Source organism: Armigeres subalbatus, chromosome 1 (assembly GCF_024139115.2).
Source record: "Armigeres subalbatus isolate Guangzhou_Male chromosome 1, GZ_Asu_2, whole genome shotgun sequence".
Classification (NCBI taxonomy): Eukaryota; Metazoa; Arthropoda; class Insecta; order Diptera; family Culicidae; genus Armigeres; species Armigeres subalbatus.
The window spans coordinates 8,053,483-8,080,820 of record NC_085139.1 but is presented as its reverse complement, the minus strand read 5'-3'; the positions used below and the strand labels follow the sequence as shown (position 1 = coordinate 8,080,820).

At 39.1% G+C, this 27,338-nt stretch overlaps 1 protein-coding gene across 5 annotated transcripts in view; it reads left to right on the top strand.

Moving 5' to 3' along the window:
• Positions 1-27,338, top strand: part of LOC134220753 (ankyrin repeat and KH domain-containing protein mask-like) — a 130,037-nt gene that overhangs the window by 9,639 nt on the left and 93,060 nt on the right. Inside the window, exon 1 of one of the 5 annotated variants that reach the window (XM_062699885.1) lies at positions 15,634-16,583. The exons of the other annotated variants lie outside the window; for them this stretch is intronic. Coding sequence (XP_062555869.1) covers positions 16,542-16,583 — 42 coding nt within the window. The 5' untranslated portion in view covers positions 15,634-16,541. Of the gene's footprint in view, positions 1-15,633; positions 16,584-27,338 lie in introns of those variants that run through there. 5 annotated transcript variants of the gene reach the window in all.

The window sequence follows — 27,338 nt, the reverse complement described above, 5'->3', positions numbered from 1 at the left end:
TTTAATTTCATCATTGTACGAACATTATTACGCTAGATTTGAACTTTTAATAATAGGAGTAGAAACCCGTGTGGTGAATTTGAAATTCACCACATGGCCTGATTGTATAATCACCTTAAGGAATTCTCGAAGATTCAGGTTTTGGAATTCTCACTCATATGAATCAAAACCTGCGATTAATCCATTAAGCGGAGTGTGATTTTTCATGTTCCCCTGTGAGGAAGTATTCTCACACAACATATTTATCCGGATAGAATGGCGGGTGATAAATTCGTGAGCGCCGGCTCGCCGGATAAGTACAGATCCAATAATCACGTAACGCGAAAATTGGCCATTTCAATCCCCCCTCTCTGTGTCATACTTTTTGTATGAATCTTTGAAAAAAATGTATGAATTGTCACACTTCGGTCAAAGGCAGCACCCCTCCCCCCCTCTGAGCGCTGCGTAAATTATGGATGCCCCCTAATTTAATTGTACTTCAAAATTTTTTCCTCGTCTCTGCAGATAAATTTTACAAGCATATTTTCAAAAAATTAGGACCGCAATGGGATTCGAATCCAAAACAATTCAAACATGTTTAGAGCGCCCACTATAACTACGCTACAACATGAATTGATTGAAAGCGATGGAAAAAAACTGCTGTATTGAACCTTCTGCTTATCGAGGCGCATCGTCAGATTCAATCAGTTTGGAGACGCAGAGTTAGCAGCATATGATTTTCGCGAATCATGGAAAGAAAGATAACAATTTTTCGCACCGTTGTTTGTGGTGGAGTTTATCGCACTGTAATTTATCCGGATAAAATGGATGGTGGAGAGATCTGTTGTCGCGTGAGTGAGTGAAAAATCCGAACCCTGCGAAGAATGTTTAAATAGTTGAAAAATCTCAAGTATTTTACGAAGGTATTTCCGTGGGATTTTTCAAAGCAATTTTCGAAGAAGTTACTAAAGGAATTTTTGAATGACATGCATCCAGACGAAGCTCCAAAGGAATTCCTGACGGAAATTCCGAGCAATTCTTAAAGTTCACTTAATTTAATTAATTTTCAAAGGCTGGGGTAATGTCAAATAGTTTCTGGAGTGGTAGAAGCCGTTTCTGATCACGAAGGAATTCCCGGAGGTATTTTCTTAAGAATTTGTAAAGTAATTTAAAAGAAAAAAAATTGTGACCTGTAAAGACACCAATATTTTTGTTTTTGAAACACGTTTTTCGAAATATTTTGATTATTTTGCTGCAAAAATCTAGGTGAACTGCTTCTGGAATTCATCTCATGGCTTCGATATTCTTCTCATAAAAAACAACGCAATGGAAAGATTCGTTTCTTATTTTCGTGATTTTTTTCAGCATTGAGCACGCATGTTGAAAAAAAAAGTTGGTGCTGTATTTCTTTGTTTCGCGATGAGATGAATATATCTAGACCAACATTTGAAAAGGGCGTAACAGCCAAAATTTATTCCTTCTGATTCCTCCTCTACATATATAGCTATTAGGGTGGTTCAAAAAATCGATTTTGCTCCACAGTGCTAATCTGATTCTTTATCATGTTCTGAGTGTCCTCTGAAAATTTGAGCTCATTTGGATTAAAACTGATTTAGCACAAGCGATTTCAAGTTTGCATGCAAATTAGTATGGGAAAATTATTTTTCAGTGTACTGTAAATGACGCTTCCGCATTATGCGCAGGTAAAAGAAAACCTACATAGCTAAAAGGAATACTCAATAGCTTTCACCCAACGAAAACCGCATGTTGATTGATCGCCCCAGTAATTAGTAATCGATTTTAATACAGGTTGCGAATCTTTAGTCATGATCGTTAAACTTCTTTGAGGGCATCACTGAAATGTGCAGTGCAACATAGTAGCCTGAATTTGTGTGTGCTATCTTTCGCGCCACGAGCAGCAATGTTGCCTGTTGAGGAGTTATGCAATTAGCTCCAGAAAACCATGGTATAGATTAAATTCGATTACTAATTATTGGAACGATCAATTAAGATGCGGTTTTCACTGAGTGAAAGATGTTGAGTATTCCTTTTAGCTATGTAGGTTTTCTTTTAACCTGCGCTTAATGAGGAAGCGTCATCAACAGTATAATGATAAAATAAATTTCCCCATACTAATTTGCATGCAAACTTGAAATCGCTTGTGCTAAATCAGTTTGAATCCAAATGAGCTCAAATTTTCAGAGGACACTCAGAACATGATAAAGAATCAGATGAGCACTGTGGAGCAAAATTGATTTTTTGAACCACCCTAATAGCTATATATGTAGACGAAGAATCAGAAAGAATAAATTTTGGCTGTTACGCCCTTTTCAAATGTTGGTCTAGATATGTTCAGTGAGATGGAGATCGAAACAGTTCTCCTATATTATGGCACCTTTATTTTACCTGGAAAATCATGTAAAGCATCTTGAAAAACCTGGAAAAATCAAGAAATTTAATTTTACAGATGAGTAGACACTTAGTAGGGGAAAAGTTGGTAAAACCGACACCTTAAGCTACTATAAAGCTCCCCAATTTATGAAGCAATTTTCCGGAAATTTCATACAAGCATAATTCCATCAGTCCATCAGCATCAGTCCATGAGGTCTCACGACAATATTTTTCGATAGAATTTGATTTCAGGTGAAAATACGAATAGTCTATTTTGAAGCTGAACTGGCTGAGATGCGGGTAAGATCGACACTCTGTGAGGGTGAATATCGACTCGCAACACACCAAGTCGGGATGGAATCAAACATCAAAACAATTTCCACATAATTGAAAATGTTTAATTACAGCCTTTTAGTTATAGATAGGTCGAAATGCGTATCTGTCAAAGGTACAATAAAGTAGTGGATATAAACGGAGTTGTACAAACCCGTCTTATGACAAGTACAATGGTTCAGAGATAGATTACACATTGAAAATCAGCAAACTATTGTCGGATAAGCTTATACACCGAAACCAAAATTTTAGATAACTCATCTCGTCAATGGTGATCAATGCTATTTTTGGTTTATTTCGACTATTACGCGTCTCAGCCAGTTACAAAATGGCTAGAAATACAAGAAATCGAAAGTTCATTCAAAGTGTATCAACCTTCTGTTAGATGATCACCTGAAATCAGAGATTTAAAGTGGTGTCGGTTTTATCATTCTGCAATCCTACTACCGAGCCATCCCGAAAATTCGCTTGGGACAGTATACCGGCACAATGGTGATCGGGCCAACACTTTTCTGGGCCTCAACTCTTATGGCTTGCAATGTTGGTCAGCTTAAAGCTCGACGCTAGTTGGCATATTGCGACACAGCGATGGGCACAATCCGTTCTCAGGACCCCGGAGTCGAACCGATCGAGCCGCACTACACTAGATTGACTCCAGACCCAATATACTTGCTGAGAAAGTCCATGACCAACATTGAGGCTGTTTTGATTCGGTCGTCCTTTGTACGACAGCTGCGCAGCTGATCAAACAAGCACTGGATGAGCTCTGCTTTTTGCTGCAATGAGTTAAGTGTGGAGGGAACCAGTTGGTTGAGCAGAGGACGCACTGAATGAGAAGAATTCTGCACCGGCGAATTTGCAGCGAATGTCTGGCGGGAAGCTTGTCATTGAAAGGAACTCATTCAACAAAAGCGGGGATCGTCGTTCGTATGCATCACTGTTAAAGGTTGGGTAGAGGCCTTCATCCGGATTCCGATAAATTCCTATCGCTTGAGGCCGCTACGAAAACTACTTTCGGGCTTATCGCCACAGCTGGCGCACTTTAGTTCTGCGTATTCATCCATGGATTCACACTTGGAAGTGTGGTGCAGCCCACTTGCTATAACCTAAACCTTCGGTAACTTGCACTTTACTGCCCTTCTTCTTCTTCTTCTACATGGTTCTACATTCCTACTGGAACTTGGCCTAGCTTTTCAACTTAGTATTCTATTAGCATTAAGGGGCCCTCCTTAGCCGTGCGGAAAGACGCGCGGCTACAAAGCAAGACCATGCTGAGGGTGGCTGGGTTCGATTCCCGGTGCCGGTCTAGGCAATTTTCGGATTGGAAATTGCCTCGACTTCCCTGGGCATTAGGTATCATCGTGTTAGCCTCATGATATACGAATGCAAAATGGTAACTTGGCTAAGAAACCTCGCAGTTAATAACTGTGGAAGTGCTTAATGAACACTAAGCTGCGAGGCGGCTCTGTCCCAGTTTAGGGATGTAATGCCAATAAGAAGAAGAAGAATTCTATTAGCATTTTCTTAGTTATTAATTGAAAGCTTTTCTATGCCCGCCATTGCATGAGTATGTATCTTTTGTGGCAAGTACACTATGCCCATAGATACTATGGATACATTTTGCCCAGGGAGTCGAGAATGTTTCCAACCCGAACACATTCTAGACCGGACCGATAATCGAACTCGCCATCTCCGGATTGGCAATCCTACGCCTTTGCTCGAAAGGTTACTGGAGACCTCCTTCCCGGTCAATTTTCCAAATACTTGTTGGATATCACCAGTGTAGACAGTTGTTTACAGATGATATCATTCGCAGCCGCAACAGTCTTCATCACACAAATATTTTCGAGATTCTAAGAAATACTTGAATTCGAAAGTTATAATACACAATCTGGTGACTAACATTGACCAGGACCAATCATGGTGATCAATATTTTTGAAACTTTGGCTTGTCGTATAAAATTATGTCAAGAATTTCAGTAAGATTTTGTTAAATCGAGTCAAGTACAAGACACTGAAGACGGCCTTACTGTTGTGGTCAAAATGCGTATCTGTAAAGTTGTTTCAATCAAGTGCTCGAAATCAATTTAAAACATTGATCGTCTTATGACATGTTAGATTCAGTTAGTCTGGAACCAACGCTGAATACTTTTTTTTGTTTATCTCACACCTAGTCCACTAGATTTTGGAAAGTCATCGTATTTGTGAGAGCATTATTATTAATCTAAACACCATTTTTTACGACATAAACGATCTCACGGTTATTAGGAATTACAAATTCATTGAATGACTCAATCGTTATGGAAATTTCCGGCTGAATCATCACATGCATCAACTCTGTTGCTGAATGCTTTTCGAAATTCAAAACGATACGATCATTATACTTGGCAACATCGGCATAAAAAATCTGAAATCTAAAGGTCTTACCCAGAGTTTGAATCCAAAGGAGATCTCACCTTATATTGCCTTCCTTAAAACACCCGGAGATGCTCCTCGCATGGGTTTTCAGTTTGACTTGTGAGCGAAAGCTTTGAATTTGGTAATCCAGAGAGGGTGAATATGATCCTCGAGCCGATCTACGATTTGGCGGAATTGCGGTACAGATTCCCGGCTTCCTGATTATAGTGTAGCAGACATAGTTTGCCTTCGATTATACATTGTGGTAGTGCTTTTAAGAATACTAAATTAAAGCAAGGTGAACTTGTATGAAGAAGTATGTATCCTACTGACATTGAACATTACTGAGTCCCTAGATTTCTCTATGTTCTGTTTTTAGATAGCTGACGGGGCTGGAAGTCATTCTGAATAAATCGTAATTCTATGAAGCTTAGGTTGGTTATAAATAATCTGTTTGCAAAAAACATAAATAGTTCATTATTATTCTAATTAAGACAACAAGACAGCCAAATGGCGCTCAAGTTTGCCACAGATTACCCGCACGATCCTTTATTCTATCTCGCGTTGACTAGAAAATGCAATAATCATTATTCGTTTGTTCATCAAAGCATCGAACTAGGGCACTGCGCTATTGCCAACATTATCCATCTGCTGCACTGCTTCGACCGCACAGTTCCAGTAACTTCTCTGAATGCGCTACGCGCACTGCTAGCTCTAATTGTTCAAACTGTTCGTTCGTTCGTTGGTTGTGCGCTCCTAGGCTTTGGCTCGGCGATTCCAGCAAATTTTGCAACTCTCCACCTGGTCGGTGCTCAAGTCCGTCCCACCCGCTGCAATTATTTCGTTTCACTGTACCTAATACTGGGAAGGACCGCAGCATCGACCTGTAGGTCTTAATCCAAGACAGATAATGGAAGAAAGGTAGGAGTTTTTTTTTCCCTTTCGAAACGGTGGAAATTTTACAACCATGAGACGACGAAATGGCAGTGTTGTCTTCGCCTGTTTCCCGTCCACTTTGTGCAACGAGATGGGAAGACCGATTCCACTGCTGCTCGCCGTCCGCAAATTCGTATTGGTGAAACACAGCGAACATTCCATCTGTCTATCCTCAATCAATTCGATGGGCTCTCTCGGTATCAGTGAGGCACTGGTTTTGGTGGAGCTGTCACTTCGATCGAACCAACACCGCGACACGATGGATACGGTACGGAGATTGAAAACAGCAGCCCGTGTATTGTTAATCGAATGACGGGTCGAAGTAAATTGAAAAGCACCATTGGTAGAAAGCATGAAATTGGGAATTATTTATTTCTCGACAGTTCTTTGTCATTGTGAGATTCGCAGCAATTTCTCGCTTACGCGAGCTGCTGTTTTCTCTCGGTGCCAATGGTTCACGTTGCGAAGAAAGATTCGCCAATCGATAACGAGACGAGCATAAAACCACATTCCATTCAGCTCTGTGAATTTCTTTGATCGTAATCGAGTGCTCAATAGAAACGACCTTCAGCAGTGTTGCCAGTGCCTGATGTCGGCCCGTGGCCCGTCCCTTCAAGCTGCGCTGGTGGTAGTGTAGCGTATTTTGGAAACCACACCGCAGTCGAACCATTCAGTCGCCTTTTCCGCCAGCACCCCGCACGTAGGCATATCCGAGCGGGTGTTAATGCAGTGAAAGACAAGAGTCACGGCACAAAAATACGGCTGCGCTGTATTAGTAGCTCTTTGTAGAAAGTGCATGGTATGCGCAGAGCTGTTTGTGATTAGGGCGAATTCCAATTCGGAAGGTACAAAATTAAAAAAAAAAAGAATCTTATTGGAATACTAACACATGTCACTAGGTATTCGTACGAATTACTGTTTGGATTGATTCTTGACAGTAAAAATAATCTGTTCAACAAAAGGAGAAGTTGGAAAATCAAAATAATCGCCAACAATTTTGGGACAAAATTTCTCTACATCGCATACGCGAAATATCATCAATACGCGTTCTGCTTTGTGCGAAAGTAAAAATTTGTGTCGAGTCCGGTCGTGTTTTCTTCAGTAAGCAAAACGATCGGTCGATCATCGAAATTTTGTTCTGCTTTATGCGGGTTAGTAAATTAATAAGAAAGTAAAAATTTGTATCGCGTCTTTTCGTGTTTAGCAGAACGATCGGCCGGTCATCGAAATTTTATTCTGCTTTGTGCGGGTGAGTAAATTAATCAGAAAGTAAAAATATGTATCGCGTCCGGTCGTGTTTTCTTCAGTAAGCAGAACGATCTGCCGGTCATCGAAATTTTATTCTGCTTTGTGCGGGTGAGTAAATTAATAAGAAAGTTAAGTTTCGTGTCGAGTCCGGTCGTGTTTTCTTCCTGCTTTAAAAACAGAAATCACATCCACCATATACCGAACAAACGTCATCTTCTGAAGAAGGGATCAAACCCACCATTGCTGTATTTCGGGCAAACGTCTTACTTTAAAAAAAGAATCATATCTACCATTGCCTTACCACCACTTAGTCAAAAAAATAAAAAAAAATACAGAAAAAAATAAGCCAAATGACTCACTTTTGACGCTGTTCAAAATTATGCCAAATGGCCTTTATGCCAAAGGGATAAGGAGTCGTTTAGCCGAATGCCACTTGACCAAAAGCTATTTAACGGAATGCCCTTTGAATAAATGACAGTTCAGGTTGAAAGTCATCTAGCCGAATTCCATTTGGCTAAAACGGTTACTAAGCCGAAAACTATTCGGTCGAATATTTCGATCAGTCGAATAAGGCGTTTCGCCGAAGACGGCATTTAGTCAAGGAGATAATTTAGCCGGAAGAGGTTTGGCGGAACTGATCGTTCCGTGAAAAAATGTCGTTTCGCCGTACAGGCCATTTGGCCAAAAATGGCACTGAGTCGTACAAGTAGTTTGGCTGAACAGGCCACTTGTCCAAACGGATCATGAGTAATGCATTGGCAGTACGACTGTACAAATCCTAGTTGCTAGTTACTAAATTATTGATATAGGAGTCTTTTCACAATATCAAAAATAATAACAATACACTCGATTCTGTTTTCAAACGATTTTTTTTTCATGGCCGTGTTAAAAAAAATCCGTTGCCAAATTTTTGCAAAGTTGCTCTATTCTACATAATTTGTCGAGAAATTATAAAACTTTTACTACGCGGAATTTCAAATTATGAACTGAAAACTTTTTTTACACGGAATGCATCCTCCATGCAGAGGCGACTCGTCCATACGTTCTACCTGTTCATGGAACAGGTAACCATTTTTAGGTCAGAAGTAGGAAATTAATGTCATGGCAATTAATTATTAGGGCAAATAATTTACTCAGTAAATTTTTTAAACAAAGTTTCGCGTAATATTTCCAATGATTTTAACATCTAAACATCTAAAGAAACAAAATATTTCGTAGGCAGATCAAGTTAACGCCACATGCTTGGCGTACAGTCAAATTGCAGCTAAAAGTGTGTTTCCCCGACACACCAGACCCCATCACATAGAAAGCTTTTGCCAGTCGTACGATCCATAATGAAGAACCAATAGCAGCGCTGCCAGAAGTCGAATTTAAAGTTTTGCGCCATGACAAATGATTTGAAATAATTTCCTTCTTGGTATGCTCACTCGTTCTCTGCGCGCAGAGAACCAGCGTGAGCGTTGCCAGCTTTCTCTGTTTCCTCGTATCATCCTTTTTCGCATTCGAAACAAGCACGTTTAGATGCAAGTTCTGCTATGCGCGCAGCAGGAGTCAAACCCGTTCGACGCGCTGCGAGAACAATCAACGACGCGATGCACCTTCGGTTAGACTCGATCGTAGTGTCGGGCTGTGCTTTGCCGAAAGGCGCACCGCGCACGCTTTCGTTCATACTTCGATGATTGGAAACAGTTTGTTTTTCTTTTTTATTCTGATGAATATGCAATGCATCAAGAACAATATTAAACTAATGTTTGCGTTTTCAAAAGAGACATTAAATAATGTTTTTTACGAATACTCAAAAACAATCAACATAGAGAAAAAGGTATAGTTTTCACTAAATTTGAAGAATTAAATAACTGGAACACATTTCAACTTCTAAATGTGACTCATTGGTCGTCACAATCTGGGGTCGCATCAAACAATAATTGTATAATTTACAATGTTGTGAAAACTCATATGTGAATATGTACGTTCAGTACGCTAGACTATTCACATATGATTTTTCACAACATTGTAAATTAATGTCCAAGTCGGGTGGTTTAATCCCAGGAAATAGGCAACTGAACTGAATAACTGTATAATTATATACTATTATACTATTATACTAATCAGAGGCGACTCGTCCATACGTTCTACCTGTTCATAGAACAGGTAACCATTTTTAGGTCAGAAGTAGAAAATTAATTTCTTGGCAATTAATTATTAGGGCAAATAATTTACTCAGTAATTTTTTTTTTAAACAAAGTTTCGCGTAATATTTCCAATGATTTTAACATCTAAACATCTAAAGAAACAAAATATTTCGTAGGCAGATCAAGTTAACGCCACATGCTTGGCGTACAGTCAAATTGCAGCTAAATGTGTGTTTCCCCGACACACCACACCCCATCACATAGAAAGCTTTTGCCAGTCGTACGATTCATAATGAAGAACCAACAGCAGCGCTGCCAGAAGTCAAATTTAAAGTTTTGCGCCATGACAAATGTTTTGAAATAATTTCCTTCTTGGCATGCTCACTCGTTCTCCGCGCGCAGAGAACCAGCGTGAGCGTTGCCAGCATTCCCCGTTTCCTCATATCATCCTCTTTCGCATGTGAAGCAAGCACGTTTAGATGCAAGTTCTGCTATGCGCGCAGCAGGAGTCAAACCTGTTCGACGCGCTGCGAGAACAATCAACGACGCTTGCACCTTCGGTTAGACTCGATCGTAGTGTCGGGCTGTGCTTTGCCGAAAGGCGCACCGCGCACGCTTTCGTTCATACTTCGATGATTGGAAACAGTTTGTTTTTCTTTTTTCTCCTGATGAATATATGCAATGCATCAAGAACAATATTAAATTAATGTTTGCGTTTTCAAAAGAGACATTAAATAATGCTTTTTTACGAATACTCAAAATCGATCAATATAGAGAAAAAGTATAGTTTTCACTAAATTTGAAGAATTAAATAACTGGAACACATTCCAACTTCTAAATGTGACTCATTGGACGTCACAATCTGGGGTCGCATCAAACAATAATTGTATAATTTACAATGTTGTGAAAACTCATATGTGAATATGTACGTTCAGTACGCTAGACTATTCACATATGATTTTTCACAACATTGTAAATTAATGTCCAAGTCGGGTGGTTTAATCCCCGGAAATAGGCAATTAACTTTGATTGAACTGAATAATTGTATAATTATATACTATTATTATTATACTAATAATGGTTAATAACATTTCTTTCATAGCAACAAAATATGTGAGAGTTTAAATATTAGCGGCGATGGGACCCGTGTACCCCGAATGGTGGAATGAGCCGATGTGAAAGATCTCTATTCTGAGCAATATCCAGTTATTGCCAACTGTTATCAAGTTAGATTTCAGACGATTTGCGAGAGTTTAGAATTTCAAGTGCATCTAAATTTAAAACAAAAGAGATTAATAAGCTATTTATTGTTTTGTAAATCCTATCTATTTAAATTGTTTTTTTTTCTAATATTGTACATATAGTTGTACAAGAAAAGGTTGTAATATTAGATTAAATGCTCAACTTTTATTCGAAACCACTCAGCTTGATGAATATTTTTTATTAGCATGGTAGAACAGGTGTAGCAAAAGCCCACGAGACGCCTCTGATACTAATAATGGTTAATAACATTTCTTTCATAGCAACAAAATATGTGAGAGTTTAAATACTAGCGGCGATGGGACCCGTGTACCCCGGATGGTGGAATGAGCCGATTTGAAAGATCTCTATTCTGAGTAATATCCAGTTATTGCCAACTGTTATCAAGTTAAATTTCAGACGATTTGCGAGAGTTTAGAGTTTCAAGTGCTAAAGTGCTAAATTTAAAACATTTTTGTAGCAAAAGAGATTAATAAGCTATTTATTGTTTTGTAAATCCTTTCTATTTAAATTGTTTTTTTTTCTAATGTAGCGGGCTTGGTAGTCATATGGCTACTGCTTCTGCCTCATACGCAGGAGGTCGTGGGTTCAATCCCAGGTCCGTTCCATTCTCCTACTTTGTATCTATCTCTTTATTTCTCATGTTCTAGCAATCGCTAAAACTGGAAATGGACTTCCATACCGTTTCCATTACTATTCCTATACCTTCAACTTGAGTATTCTAACAGTAATCTGCTAGAATTGGAAATGAACTATAGAGCTCGTTTCCTATATCCAATTAGAAATTCCATCAGTTACCTTCTCCTATCTATCACATTGGCAGCTCGTTAACCAAGACGGACCTCTGCCTCTCCAACCTAACCCAAAAATTCCAACAAATTCCGCATGAACTCGTGGCAAGTGCAGAGGTATATTCGGCTTGCAGTGGACGAGTGATTGCATCATCATTTCCTCCCCCTTCCCTACATTGACTTGCATTCTGACGTGGCAGGCGCCAGTATGACGTAACAAATTAGATCGCCAGTACTTGTACATTGAAGATGTGTGCTAGTCCCAAGCAAACATCTGTTGGTTCTCTGTGCAAGAACAGCTGATCTGGTCATAATGGAGTAGCAACTACGAGCAGTCAATCAAGCTCAAGCTCAAGCTCTATTTAAATTGTTTTTTTTTTCTAATATTGTACATATAGTTGTACAAGAAAAGGTTATAATATTAGATTAAATGCACAACTTTCATTCGAAACCACTCAGCTTGATGAATATTTTTTTATCAGCATGGTAGAACAGGTGTAGCAAAAGTCCACGAGACGCCCCTGCCTCCATGTAAAAAAAGAATAGGGTTTATCGAAAATTTGCGCCGAAAATTCGAGTAGCAAAATATATTCTACAAATAAGAACAAACTAATACTTCTTAAAATGGATTACTTCCTTCAAACAGCATAAATGGATCTCATGATATTTTAGTGCAAAATATAAATATTGCCATCTGATTTTTTTTACGTAAACTATGTCTAAGAGGAAGACTCGGATACAGGGAGAAAAACGGAAATTTCAAAATTGGGGGTCGTCACGAAATTATGAAAGATTTTAAACATTGATAGCGCCTTTACCTTTCGATGGAACTCTTCAATAATGCACTATGGTCCAGAATACAGATATACGCGGAAAGATGCATTTTACGCCAAAACTATATTTTTTTAGAAAAAAATGTTATTCTACAAAATTGTTCGAAATAGTAGGACCATCATTATGGTGCTACCAAAAAATAGGGTGGCCCATTAGAGTGATTCAAATTTTGACTTTTTCGCTCCACTGTGCTTAAACGATTGTTTTTGCTATTTTAATAGTCCTCCCAATTTTTTAGCTGATTTGGATGTAATTTGATTGTGCACGTGCCATTTCAAGGTTATATGAAAATTACTATGAGAATTTCCACTTATGTAAAGGATCGTTTCGTGAAGCAGCCCACAATCTATTTGAATACGCATCGCCATCATAGAAAAGATCCTAAGCTGAAAGTCAGTTGTTGTTGCAAAGCAGTCTGACTTTTGTGAGCAAAATTATAAAGAAAACAGAAATACTCATTATTAATATTGATGTTATTCTTTTACGTGTTAAATTAAATTTCCCACAATTCAGTATTTCCCTAATAAATTTGTTGCCAGCATCAAATCGTTTAGCAGCAACGACGATATTTTCCCTTGTTAAATTTTCTATGTTACTAACGTATTCATACATTTTTAGAGCTTAATGGGCAATGATGGGGAACGGTTTTTCACAAAAGTTGCTGTTTTCATAGTAGATTTCATATAAGCTTCAAACTGCTTGTGTTCAGTCAAATTACATCCAAATTAGCTAAAAATTTAGGACGATTATTAAAATAGCAAATGCCATCGTTTAAGCATAAGGGAGTAAAAAAGTCAAAATTTGAATCACTCTAGTGGCCCATCATATAAAAAAAGGATTTTTGTTTTATTTCTCGGAATACTGACATGTTATGTTATGTTATTCTAATAAATTCTGCTAAAAAAGCTATTTCTGTAGCTCTTAAGTTGGCTGATTTAGAGCAATTTAACCTGAGGGTGTACCTCAAAAAACAGAATTTTTGATATACTTTTTTTGTTTTAGATTTCTCGAAAAAGTTTAAAGAGTTTAAAGAAATGCAAAAAAAACTTGAGATAAAAAATAACATATCTTTAATGTGTTGACACAATGAAGAATATGAATTGTTCTTTCAAATGCCGTGTAAACATATTTTTTTGGTCTGCCCTAACCGGAGATATCAACCTTTGAATGAAATTTTAACAGAAAAACAATTATAACTTTTGATCGGAAAAAGATATTGAGCATATTTACCCACCAAAAGTTGCATTTCTTTGAGCTCTAAAAGTCACCCAAAGTCACCTTTTTCAAGAAATCTAAAACAAAAAAAGTAGATCAAAAATACTGTTTTTTGAGGTACACTCTAATCAAATTAGGTAAAATTGCTCTAAATCAGCCAAATTAAGAGCTACAGAAAAAGCTTTTTTAGCTAAATTTATTGGAATGAGCCGCACTAAAATTTTTTAGAACATAACATGTCAGTATTCCAAGAAATATTTCCAATTTTTTTATATGATGGGTCACCCTATTTTTTTGGTAGCACCATAATGATGGCCTTACTATTTCAAACAATTTTGTAGAACACCACTTTTTTCTATAAAATATTGTTTTAGCGTAAAATTCATCTTTTCGCGTAAATCTGTATCCTGAACCATAGTGCAATGTGCCAGTTTTATTGAAATTTTTGATCGTCAACATTACACTTAGGCAATTAACTTTGGGATACTAAACCCAGTTCTGTTCGAAACCAGTGACACAAGTATTTAAATGAATTATCCTTAACATTCATGCATGATGGCACTACATCCCTCAATGCACCAAACTATTTTACGTAGTTTACGTCGGGTGGTCGTTTCTTGTACATAACACATCTGATTTTTATTTCTTATATCAATCATGTCCATACTTCATTTTACTATCAAATCATAGGAAGGGAATTATTGTTGGGCCGACTACTAGACTACTCCGTTGCTTTTAGAGACCAAGTATACCTTTGCCTCTGAACGATTGTCTTGGCATAGCGTATGGTGTTAGTTAGGATATTTTATCTATAGTCACTCCAGCAAGCGATGCAATCTATGGGATGGGATATATTAACACGAATTTTAAAATTTTCTCACGTTTCCATAGAACTTGCGTGCCAAACGAAACCACGATAAATCAACTTACTGGCCACACAAAGCAGAACAAAACTTTTCGGATAGTCGCGCGATCGTCTCGCGTGTTATTCAAAACACGATCAAACGCGCATCAATCAATTTACTTTCCGGCCCCCAAGAGCAGAGCAAAATGCTTCCAAATTTGGCGGATCAGCAGAACAAATTCTATGACCAAGACCAAACATTCGACCAAATAATGTGTTCGACGGAATAGGCCATTTCATATTGAGTCGTAAATGTTGTTTAGTCGAAAGAATCAATTTGGGCAAGTTACTTCACTTCCGCTTAGCGCTAAAAAAAATTCTAACGAATGGGACGTCTTGCTTCTCATTTCCCATTTCTCATTGCTCATTTCTCATTTCTTATTATTCTATACTTGTTTACCACTTTTCACAGTGTGAGCGATTTTTTCTACTATTCGACGGAACGACATTTTGACCAAATGGCCCTCCACTACCTAAAAAAATCGATGCTAACACTAAGCGGTAGTTCGGATCTAGAATCTCAAATTGGTTATTTCCAATTTTGAAACTTATGATCAGAATCTAAATTTGTCGCGTCGCATCGCATCGCTCGACGCGTTAGTTTGCCATCGCCCTAAGGAGAATGTAAATTATTTCTAATTTGGTTTGATCTATCGTGTTGAATGTTTTGCAACACTTATTATTAATGTTTTCTAATTTGTAGGAGTTTTATATTGACGCTAATGAATTCAAAAGTATTTTTCGGCACATTTTACCGTTATTTTCAATTCTCTTTCAAGCAGGAAACTGATGCATAAATTCCAATTCGAATTTTTTTATCTACAATCTTTTTCAATTATGCCCAAATCGCAAACTGCTCTTGAAGATTTTGTGTTCCCCGCCGTTGGTGTTGGTTGACTTCGAGCAGATGCGGCACAGTTACACTACGCTCTCGCCTCGCGCGTATGCGGCGTGTTTGTGTGTTTCCTTTCAGACTACGTATTGTTCAGTGCGGAGCCGTGTGGTGGTGCGGCATCTGCTCAGCTTTCGAGAGTTGACCGATAGGAGGAATACACCGACGATAGTACGCACACTGGAGATGTAGGCGCAGCACCAGCGACGACGGTGCGAAGATTTTGACGTCGGTTCGGGTTCAGTGGATTGGGGTCTATTCGCCGAAACGGTCCCGGGGACATGGCATAACAATCAGTTCTGCAGGGCACTTCTCGGGGACGGGGATACTCAGCTCGGTTCGTAACCTTTCTTCCGTGGCATGAAACCTACACTAGCGCAGCGCACGAGGAGGGCGTATGAGTCACATATTTCCCATCAGCAGCAGTGGCAACATTAGCAGCGCCAGTCGATCGTCGTCTCTGCAGACAGCGGACTGTATGTATGTGGAGTTTTAGTTTCTCGACGGACTGCAGAAGAAAAAGAAAAACTACTACACAGTGTATAGTGCAGTGATTTCGGGGTGCCACCACCTGATTACGACGACTTCGACAAGTTTGTAGAATTGCAATTGCAACGATTAGTTATCGAACAACGAGAAAAAGAAACCGTCCATGGGACGGTCTGTGTACTACCGACCAGCCGAGAGCAGACCACAGGAGTAACCGAGAAATGAGAAAAACGAAAACTGGTGTGAATTTGGAACGTAGTGGAACTCACTAGAAAATGGCTTCCACTTATTAGAGTAGTGTACCGTGTGCTCGAAGCGAAGAAAAATCGACGGAGAACAGTGAAGAAAAAGTGTGGTTTTTTCTCTGTCCAAAGATCGATTGGTGAAACGGTGTTCAGGCGTGAAAAATATGTGCTTTTCTGGTGAGGGCTACCGCTAGTCATCAACGGAACCGTGCAAAAGTGCTGTTACGTACGTCGGAAAGAACAGGAAAAAAGCAATTATAAACCAACAAGGACTGTGACAAAACGCGAAAATTTAGTGCATTGTGTGGCGAAATCGAACCCCCCTTGGTTCAAACGGGGGGCAATAGTGCAAAAATTTTCAAATCGATCGAGACGATACCAGCAAAGGAATAACCCAGAAAACTGCAGGAAAAAGAAGAAGAAGAAGAACACACAGGGAAAGAGGAAGAAAGGCATCTCTCTCATCGGTGTCTGGGTGGTGCTTTCCGATGAGCGATGGTGAACCGATGTGAAAAAGTGGAGCTGCTGCTAGACAAGGTGAAGACCAACACGGACAACAACAACAACAAAAACGGTTTTGCGGATTACAGATCGGAGAAAGGATTACTCACAACTTGCGATGAAATGGGTTTGGCAATATATGTATAAAGTGGGAAATATAGGGAGGGGTGCTAACACGAGAACACAATCTTGGCAATCTTGGTGATCCAAATGTGAAAATTTCGTACAGTGTATCGAAATGCGCTCAGTGCACGAGTCTAAAACAGATCAAATGATCAGGCTTGATCGAGCTTTGTTTTTGGGTGTTGTTTGGAAAAGAAGAAAATATAATATTACACTTTTCGTGACAAACGTGACTAATAACTAGATTTTGAAAAACAAAACATTGGAAATTTTTCAATTCTAGGGGCCAGTGGCTCAAATATGTGAATATTTATTTTCATTCCATGAATAATTGTCTATTATTGAAAAATATCACGTGTTTTTGATAAATGAAGAAAACTTTCAGTGAGAATCATTCAAATTTGAATTTTTGGAATTACTGGTTCGATGAAGAAGAATCTCTATCATTAGGTTTTGACAAAACCCGAAATGTGGTCTAAACGAAGTGGTATTCATTATTCAATAGAATCTCGATTCCATTGCTTTTAGAATGTCGTGGTTAGTATCATTAATTAGCATTAGTGATGAAAAACAAATTTCAGAAAATACTGAAGCAAGCAGTCAATATTGATCCGTCTTAAAACTGTACCACCCTAAAATCAAACTCCAACCTTGAATAATAATTCTAGTACCCGGGGTGAAATTGCTTTTGAATTAATTATTCCAATGCCTGATTGATGGTCTCTAGTAACAACGAAAGCCAAACCATCAATTCTTGACTTTCCTGATGGAGCAATTTTCTGATCCACAATTATCATGATTTTTGGAAGTGTGATGTGAACTTTTTTACGATTGTTTAATAAGTTAGGGAACGGCAGGTATTTCCGAAGGCTATTGTGCTTCGATTCACCTCAAAACTATGATCAACCCATCGGATCATAGATTCGAGCTATCTCCGTCCTCCGATAGTATGAAGAGTTTTGTAATTTGCTTGTGGTCATGTAGTCCAAGGATGTGAATAACATTGTAAACGCCATGTTGCTCGAAGGATACCTGCTTCTCGCGTTGTTCTTCGGGATTCGATGCTAAAAGTTCTGAAAAGTTTGTGTACCATTTGTGTAATTCCAATCCACCTTTTCGTAGTAGTCGCAGTTAATTCTTCGCGCACCTCATCAACTTTTTCCAAGTATCGGCTCCCGACAAGACGTCGTCGATGTAGAAATTTTTCTCCAGTATCTTTACTGGTAAATGCTTCACCTTCATCCTGCGCCAAATGCTGTAACGTCCGTGTTGTCAGGTAAGGCTCCGATGCCGTGCCGTATGTGACTGTTGTTAAATGTGCTCGAGGATCGTGAAAATCGTTAAAAAGTCCGTACTCCAAAACACTCGTAGAAAGTTGGTTTGATCAGGACAAATCATCCTGTACATATTCGAGATGTCGCCAGTAAACACGATAAAATGAATACGAAACTGCTCACATATGTCAATTAAAGGATCTTGAATAGTTGGGCCAACTATCAATGTTTCATTTGGGGACAATCCAGGGTTCGACTTTGCGGATGCATCAAAAGCAGGACGTAGTTTGGTTGTAGACGACAAGAAAGAAAGTACCCAAAATGTGACATTGACCAAGTCGAATGTACTCCGCGATGAAATCACAGAAAACTTTTTTAAGTTTCGCATTATTACAAAAAATGTAGCTTCACCACATAACGTCCTTCGGCGTCCCTCTTAGTAGTTTGTTTGTAGTTCTCCACATGCAACCTCTTCAGGTGACACAATTTTTCCACTAGCTCTGCCAAATCATCCTGTTGAAGGGTTATGGAGTCCACCAACCTCCCATCCGAGCAGATCGTTAGCCAGCTCGCACTTACCCGGCTTTAGGAGATTGAAAAAAATAGACCCGATGAACATAATGAATCTAAGTCAATTGAACAGCAAAGCAGTCAGCCTACAGCAAATTATCTGCTTTCGGCCATGTATCAATGTCGACAAAACTTGGAGGAACTGTTCCAGTGATCCTCCTCAACATTATTGTTAACTGCTTGAACAGTAACGTTTAGTGCTGCCGTACTCTGATAGTAGCACCATCAACACATTTAGCGATTACCGTTTCACTTAAAGCAAATCGACTAGCTTCTGAATGGCTCTGCATGGCTAAACCACTCCTTTACCGATAGAATTCACGAAAGTTGTGCAAAGCAATGCTCACTGTTGGTAGATGGCACAAGATCATTGCACAAATTCTCGAATTCGATGTATTTTGCTTCCTGTTTGTCTGCGTTTGTAGGCGCCAGAGCATAGAGCTTGTTTTCGAAGCCATCGAACTCTACGAAGGCTGCGTCGATTGTTTTCAGATGCGTTCGTAGCAGACATTCATCCACAGCAGCATTTTCCTAAAATGCTGCTTTTCTACGAGAGAACGCTTCTGGTTTCCAACCCGGTGTGCCGAAAACCTCCGTTGCAGAGGTAAAAGTCATGCGCGAAAATTCGACTTGTAATACGCACAAAAACGTACCGAGCATACTCCGAATCTTTTTCGTCGTAAACGTAGAATAAAGTTGTGAAACGCTGCCAGTATCATCGTCGCGTTCTAACAATCTTCTGGGGAAGTGCATATTTAAGATTCAAAATCCCGGCGCAATTTAAATCAGTCAACTGTCGTGACATGTAAGCAAGAATAGGATAGTGATACGCCCACCAGGGTTGAAAATAATCGGCAGCACTGGATGAAGGTGATGTTTTTATTTTCTTCCTGCTTTGAAATCAACCTCACATTCCCGGAGAGGCAGAAAAGTAAACAACAGAACTCACATCACCCGCTGCGCCGCAAAGATGAAATTTACCACAGCAAAATGTACACATTCACCCAGCAAATTGAAAAAAATCACCACGCGTTTAAATGGGCCACTCACAGGCATACGGTAAGGCGCGAACTGAGCAGCCTGTCAGAGCGACTTGTGAGTGGCTGAATGCGAAATTGAACTGTCGGTGTTGGAAATGATTTTTCGGCTGCACCCAGTCGCACTCACCACGACGGCGATGAAGGCGACTGCAGATTATACTGAGATCCATGTTTTCACTGCATTGACTGTGAAATATTTCTACCCTGACGCCCACTACTAACTTTTCAGTGTAAGAATACAGCAATGAGAAGTGAGACGGCAAACTTCTCACGTTTGCCTTTACACAGTAAAAAATGATGAATGAAGTACGTCAAGTAAGTATGTAATGAAAATTGGATAGTGATGTGTGATTCTTCGCTCACTCAATTTTCAACTCTCACTTCTCATTTATTTCTAATTTCCCACAATGTGAGGAAATATTCGGAATCATCCTGAATAGATGAGAGTGCCGTCACCGCCGATGATTTTCTTATGCCGATGCCGTCAAAAAATTTATCGCAGCATTTTAAGAGGGAATCCGTGTAAGATTTTCTAAAGAAAATCGCAATTGAAATTCCATAGAAATTTCTGGAAGAATTCCTGTGGAGTTGGAGGGAGGTAGATTGAGGGAAATTCCTTTTAAATTTCGTAAGGAAATCAGAGGGAATATATGACGAGTTCAGACGATGATCAAGAGCTCTTGGAGGATTTTTTGTAGTAGCTTCAGGAATAATTTCCTAAAGCTAATTTCTGGTAAAATTTCCGAGGAAGTATCCTCGAGAAATTCAAAATGAATTTCCAGGCAATTTTAGTAATTTTGAAGGAATTTCCATGAAATCTACAGGAAATTCTTTGTATTGTCCATATTGTTCGGTTAATTGTTCTAAAACATCGAAAAGATCGTGTGGCCAAAAATGTCATTAAGCCACAATACCTTCGTCAAACGATCATACGGCTGGAAATTTCATCTGCTGAACGGGTAATATGGCCACAAATGTCAACCCGTTAAGCCAAATGACATTTTCGGCCAAATGGCTCTTTCCGCCGAACGACCATTTCGGCCAAATCACTTATTCGGCGAGACTACTGTTTCGGCCAAACGGCAGTTTCGGGCGTATGTTCATTTCGAAAAAAATGACATTTTCAGCCGAATAATCCTTTCTGCCAAGTATACATTTCGGCCAAATGCCTCTTCCCGTCGTTTGGCCGAAAGTCATTTTGTTTTTTATTTGTTACCAGACTAAGGCCGGAGTGGGCTGTGCAGTACACAAAAGTCTTCTCCATTCAGCTCGCTCCATGGCTGCACGTCGCCAACCACAAAAATCGTCCTCCACCTGATCGATCCACCTTGCCCGCTGTGCACCTCGCCTTCTTGTTCCCGTCGGATCGTTGTCGAGAACCATTTTCACCGGATTTCACCGACATTATGGCTACGTGCTCGGCCCACCGCAGTCTTTCGATTTTCAAGTCATTTTGTGACAAGCCATTTGTTCGAGAGCCACTTGGCCAAATAACACGAGAAACCGAAAGTCATCTATCTAAATTCCATTTGGCCAAAACAGCGACGTACGGCTGAGAGGGACATTATACGACCAAACGGGTTTAGCCAACCGAAACTTTAATTTGGCGTTTGACCGAAAATTTAATTTGGTTGAGATGGTCGTCATTGGTAAAAAGGGTCATTAAGCCGAAAATGTGTTTTGCCGAAAGAGTCATATGGCCCTTTCGGCCAATTAACCTACTCGTCCAAACGTCATTCTGGTCATTATGACCAATGCTATCTTTACTTTCGGCCATTTGTCCATTTTGGCCAAATTGCCCTTCCTGTCAAACGACCATTTCGGCCAAACGGCACTGTCGGTCAAATAGTATATTTGGCCATAAGACTTTTTCGGCAATATTCTTAGGGAATTCTTTAGAGCTTTCATATGAAATTTTGATGCAGAATTATGTCCTTCGGGAAAAATAGGGGTCAGGTGGTCAGGACGTATGGACTAATAACTCAGCCGTCTTCCAACCGATTAGTTGATCGAACGATCAACGAAACTTTTTAAGATTTTGCCAAACTTTTAAAAATAATAGATTTCGGCTATTAGCCATCCGGCGTGAGTATGCACGCACATCTACAAGTTTGGCTTATAGATCAGCGGCATGACAGATTTGGAGCGAAATCGTGCCGATGCTAAAAAATATCGTGAAGCCAAGAGCTCGGTGGCGACGCCGCAAATCTCTACCTGGGAGAACTTCCGGAGCATTTCCTGGAGGAACTTCTGGAGGAGTTCTTGGAGAAACTGCCAGAGATATTCTTGAAGGAAATTCCTCACAAATTCATGGAGGAACTTCCGACGGAACTTTCAATTTCTGGAGGAAATTACTGAGGTATTCTTAGAAGAACTTGCGGAAAAATTCTTGGATGAATTTCAAGAGCAAATTCTGGTTGAATTTTCTGATAATTTTACGGAGAAGTGCTTGCAAGAGCTTCCGGAGAAATTCCTGGTGGAACTACAGAAAGCATTCCTGGTAGGAACTTCGAAGAATTTTTAATACATGAAATTAGTTCACGTCGATCTACGCAGTCGCTGAATAAAAATAATTAACTGCGTCGCAGCCCAGGAAATATGGCGCATAAGCCTAATCCGTTTGCCTGTATTCTGCCAAATAACCTCAAACCATCAGGTCTAGGAATTATCGTACAAACTTAATTTTTTTTCGCCGAGATCTCAGCATTTTTTGTTTATTTTCCCGTGGTGGGCACCCCCGAGTTTCAGCAAACATGATTTTTGCCGAGATCTCAGTAAAAGTGACGTTTCAGTTGCCGAGATACAGCAAATATTTTGCTGAGAATCAGTAATACCGTGCTGTGCCCTTATTCCGTTCACCTAAGACAATGAGCTATGTCTAAAAACTTATAAAATAGTCATTAAGTATTTTGAAGCTGCAATTTCGCTACATAGTGCCATTTTCCATATACAATTGAAAATAAAATATCTTGGGATGCATTCATAGACTTAGAATCCAATAGTGAAAACAAACTTGAGGTATTTTGTGGCCCTAATTCCAATCATCTGAAACGGCATTGTTCCTAATTCCGTTCATTCGTGCTCCTAATTCCAATCACCCGAAAAAAAACAATTGATTTCTTGGAGATGTTAATATCAGACATAATTTTTCTCACAAATTCATCTTTTCATTCATTATTATTGCAAATAAAAAACTTAAAATATTATTTTCTTTCAAATTTAAAATACAATGAATGATATTTCCTTAGTTTAGCCAAGTTGGCTGTTTTTTCTTTTGTTTCATTTATCATTTGAGTTCAACATGAGCATTAATGCTAGCTGCCCAGTAGCATTAGGTACCACAGATAAGGACAGATACGATTCACTATCGGAGTTTTCCACTTTATCCTCAACGTAATTTTGACTTGAGCCTGGATACTAGGCCTTTAATTTTGACCTGAATCTCGCAAAACAATGTCTCTGTTTGTTTGGAATTGTTCGTATCGCTGTTTCGTTCAAATTGAATATTCGTTTAGTATTCTTTAAAACACCGAAAACCCTACTTCTTCAAAGTATTCACGGATTTCGGTAAAACATAATCTTATTTGTAGCTCAAAGACGGCAGTATTTTGATAGTGGACTCGAAACTCGCCAAGAAATATCCGGATAAAGCTAAAGAACAAGAACGCCAGAATAAAATGGGTTGTGCGTTTAAAACTGTCCGTGTTCTTCCGAAACCCTTTCCCAGCAACCACTTGTCAATAATTTGTCATTCACCATCAACTGAAAAAAGCTGCGTTTTCCCGGCATGAGTTGAAAAACGTTCCCATAACCGTTTTACGTAAAGTCGTAAACGGAGTTCCTTTCGGTTTGAATGCATGCAGGATAGTATTTCTAAAGTTCATCATTCGTACGGTTTCCTTCATGTACGATGTACCTTTTCTTACTCATAGATTATATTCTCACGAATAGAATTTTCAGAATCCATTCTTTTAACCCAAAGAACGGAATAAGGAACGAGTTAATTCAAATGTACCCTTATTCCGGTCAAATTCTTTTTCACTTTTCAGTATTTTATATCAGTAAAATACAGACAACGATTAGGTATTACTCTACAATATTACCTGTTATATCTTGTTATGCTGCTTTGTTTCAAATGCAGGGCAAATGTTCAACTAAAAATGCTTAAATATTTTGACAGACATTCTTAGCAAGTGGTTTAATGAAAACAGTCAAAATGGCACCTGCAGTGACGACCAACAAATTTTGTTGAAATTTTACTCTTAATCGCTAAAAATGACGCTGCTTTTCATTTAATTTCATTAATATATAACCATAGAAAAGTACAAAAATATGTTTCAGTTATTTTTATACAAAAATTCTTCATTATTTATTATTTTGTCTTGCGTGAACGGAATTAGGCGCTGATTGGAATAAGGGCACAGCACGGTAAACAAAATTTTCTGCCGAAATTCAGTTTTCAAATTTACTGAGCTACAGCGCTGCCCAATTTTGCCGAGCTCGAAATAGAAAAAGTTAATGTATAACTCTGTGGAGAAAATCATATCAAACAAACACCCAATGTTCCAAAATAAGTATTGTCTGAAGGACCGCTGTATCCAGCCAATTATGATACGTGGCTGTGAAACAGGATTCCGATCTGGGTGAAAAATGTTAACGACTTTCCTGATCAGGAGTATCCGAGCCATACATGATTAGCATTAGCATTGAGCAATTCTCACAAATTCGTAGGTGGTACAAGCCAAGACTATTGTATGAGAGTAACATAGCTTTCTTCCGTTACCACAGATATTGATTTGGGACTAATCACTATCTCTTAGATGGAAGCAATGTCCTCTCCAATAGTCGAGATCTAGCCTAGCCCACGTCCTTGCGAATGCTGAGGAAGGGGAAGGATGGTTAGTTGGACACCTACTTAAGAAAGATGCAGACCTCTACGACCGCTCATAGGTGCCACGGAAGGTTTTGGGATTGTGTGGAAGATTATAACAGTAGGAAGCTCGTTTTGGTAGAACGTGAAATACAGAAAGAACTAAGATAGAAATACATAGTTGGAAAGGGACGAGCCTGGAATTGAACCCACGACCTCCTGCTTATAAGACAGAAGCGGTAGCCACTAGACCACCGAGCTTGTCATATGAATATCCAAGCCTTACATGATATACAAATATTCAACACAATTGGATATTTCGACATTGTTGTTCCATAAGAGCGAAAGTCGCAAATGTAAACATTGATTTCTTCCGCTGATTGTATAGAGATTCGGGACTTCTAGAGGCGATTTTCACTTCCATTTGGTAGTTCTAATAGTTTCAATTGATTGTTAGCAGGAAAAGGTTTCAGTTGTTGAGAAATTTGCAGGAAAAGGCATTGCTTACATTTGCGACTTTCGCCTTTGTGAATGTGGATAATGTGGATTTGTATAAAAAATCTGAGCACACTGTTCTTAGTTTGTTATTCTGTTTCGCGAAATTTTCATTCAAATTATGAATAAACTACATAATCCGTAATTGCATCACTCCATAAGAATAACAAAACATGTATACATGTTTTTTTATTCTTATCAATCAATTGAAACTATTAGAACTACCAAATGGAAGTGAAAATCGCCTCTAGAAGTCCCGAATCCCTATACAATCAACGGAAGAAGTCAATGTTTACTTTTGATATATCACGTGTTCGAAGATTTGAAGATATCTTAAAACATTAATATTTTAAATCCGCCATAGCTTGATCAATTTCCTAATCTAAATGGAGTCAACTGCGAATCTCATAAGAATTACAAGCCATTGTTGCCACGATAGATTACAAAATTCATCAGCAAGATGGCAATACTGCTCGAGTGGGGCACGTAAAAAAGAGATCGTAATCTTTGTCTCGCATCGAAATAGCGACGTCCAACGAGTGAGTGTACGGCAAAGGTGGAATTATGCTGCGACCTTCTCTTTTTTTCCCCAGCCCTAACAACATTGTGCTCTGCTCACCACAGTTCGATAGCTTTAATCCGGCATCCGGTCAGTTGATTGGATCTCGCTGGCTTGGGCTGGCCTCCGTCTTCGGCGGGCTCGTTCAAGACGACGACGTTCGACCACCGATGGGGCATTATTGTCGGTTGATTGGGTTGATGGAAAATAACAAGCGAATGAATTATGGATTATGTTTAGCGCACCAGATGTTTGTGTGGAAAATGCCATCTAGCTGTTTGCTATGTATACTGATAGCAGTTGATTCATGCTACTGTTTTGCAATTCAGTTAGAAGCAGTCATCAAATGTTAGATAATCGAGTTTTATGTAAGTTCTTTCATTTACGGGTAATTATTTAAAGCTGCTATAAATCCGTAATAAAACTTACGGAACCTTATTGAGTGATGTTACTATGGAACCTTATTGAGCTTTGCTTAGGTCTGTTGTTTTCCAAAACAATCGCTTTGTCCTACTGAACTTCGCTTCAACGTCCACGGCGACAAACGACGATCAACCAGCTAATCGCCTGCTTTCCACTTACGGTTCGTTGTACTTCCGAGTGGGTAAAACAACAAGCGCGCAACACGGTTAGTGATTGCTAATGTGCCCTGCCCGACTGTCCACAATCATCGGATCAGAGTTCACAACCACCGTGTACATACTACTCGACCGGCTGCTGCCACAGTACTGCTCGTTCAATGCGCTGCAGTCAGCCAAGGTACACGGTTCGCGACAAACGATCCATTTCAATTGCAATTGTTTTGTGGCGACCTACAATAGAGGCGGTTTTCCCTTTTGGTCCAATTAGCTTTCCCCATTATTGACTGGCAGGCATTGGGGGGAAATCGATTACAACAGCCGCCAATATACGTCGTTGACATTGGATATTGATATCATGCTGCTCTTAGAACATTCGAATGAGACAAGGTCATTTCGAGGTTCAATTTCCTTTCAGATGTTTTTCAATGTTTTTTAGAATGCTTCAATCCGGTCACTTTTTTTGCATTTTAAATAGGAATTTTAGTTATCAGTATCATTTGGCTAAAAAAGGTGAGCTTGTTCCATTTTTTCCTAGAATTATTTTATCCATATTAATCTTTGGATTCTGGTCTTTTTATTTTGCATTTCAATAGAGAAACAACTTTTGTGATGGTTTTTTAAGGCCTCATGGTTTGAACCATCTATCCCCAGTACACATAACAGGTGCAATTTAGGCAATTAGCGCTTTGTATCATCACTTGATGAATTTGAAAAATTACCAAAATTGCATTTACCTGAAGCTTTATTTTACTTAGACGATTATCTGCCACTAATATTGAACTGCATTGAAAGCATGAATAGAGTTATTTAAGCGTTTTAGGAAAATTGTTCCATTGTCCATTGTACTGAAACAATTTCATTCCATCGCGAAGTAAAATAACGCCTTATAAATACTTTATTTTTGCTTTATAAATACGTCTTTATTACAAGATTTATAAATGCAAACTTTACTTTTCCTGTTGTTTATAACTGTTTAACTACATTGTCCAAGTTAAAAAATAATGTCAAGCCGTAGATAAATTCCGCAAGAAACGAATCCAGAAAGATATTTCATTTCTTTTCAAAACGGTGAGACCAAGTGTGTCTAGTCCAGAGTGACATTAATTGAGTAACTACAGAACGGTTCTTGGTGCTGCCTTTCGCTGGAATCGAATAACAATTGCACTCGACGACCTCTCCATGCATATCGTCTGCCTGCCCTTCCTCAGCTACTTGAATCGCAAATCGAGGTAAAAAAAAGTAGAAGGTTGTATCCGAGACACGACCGCCAATTGGACGT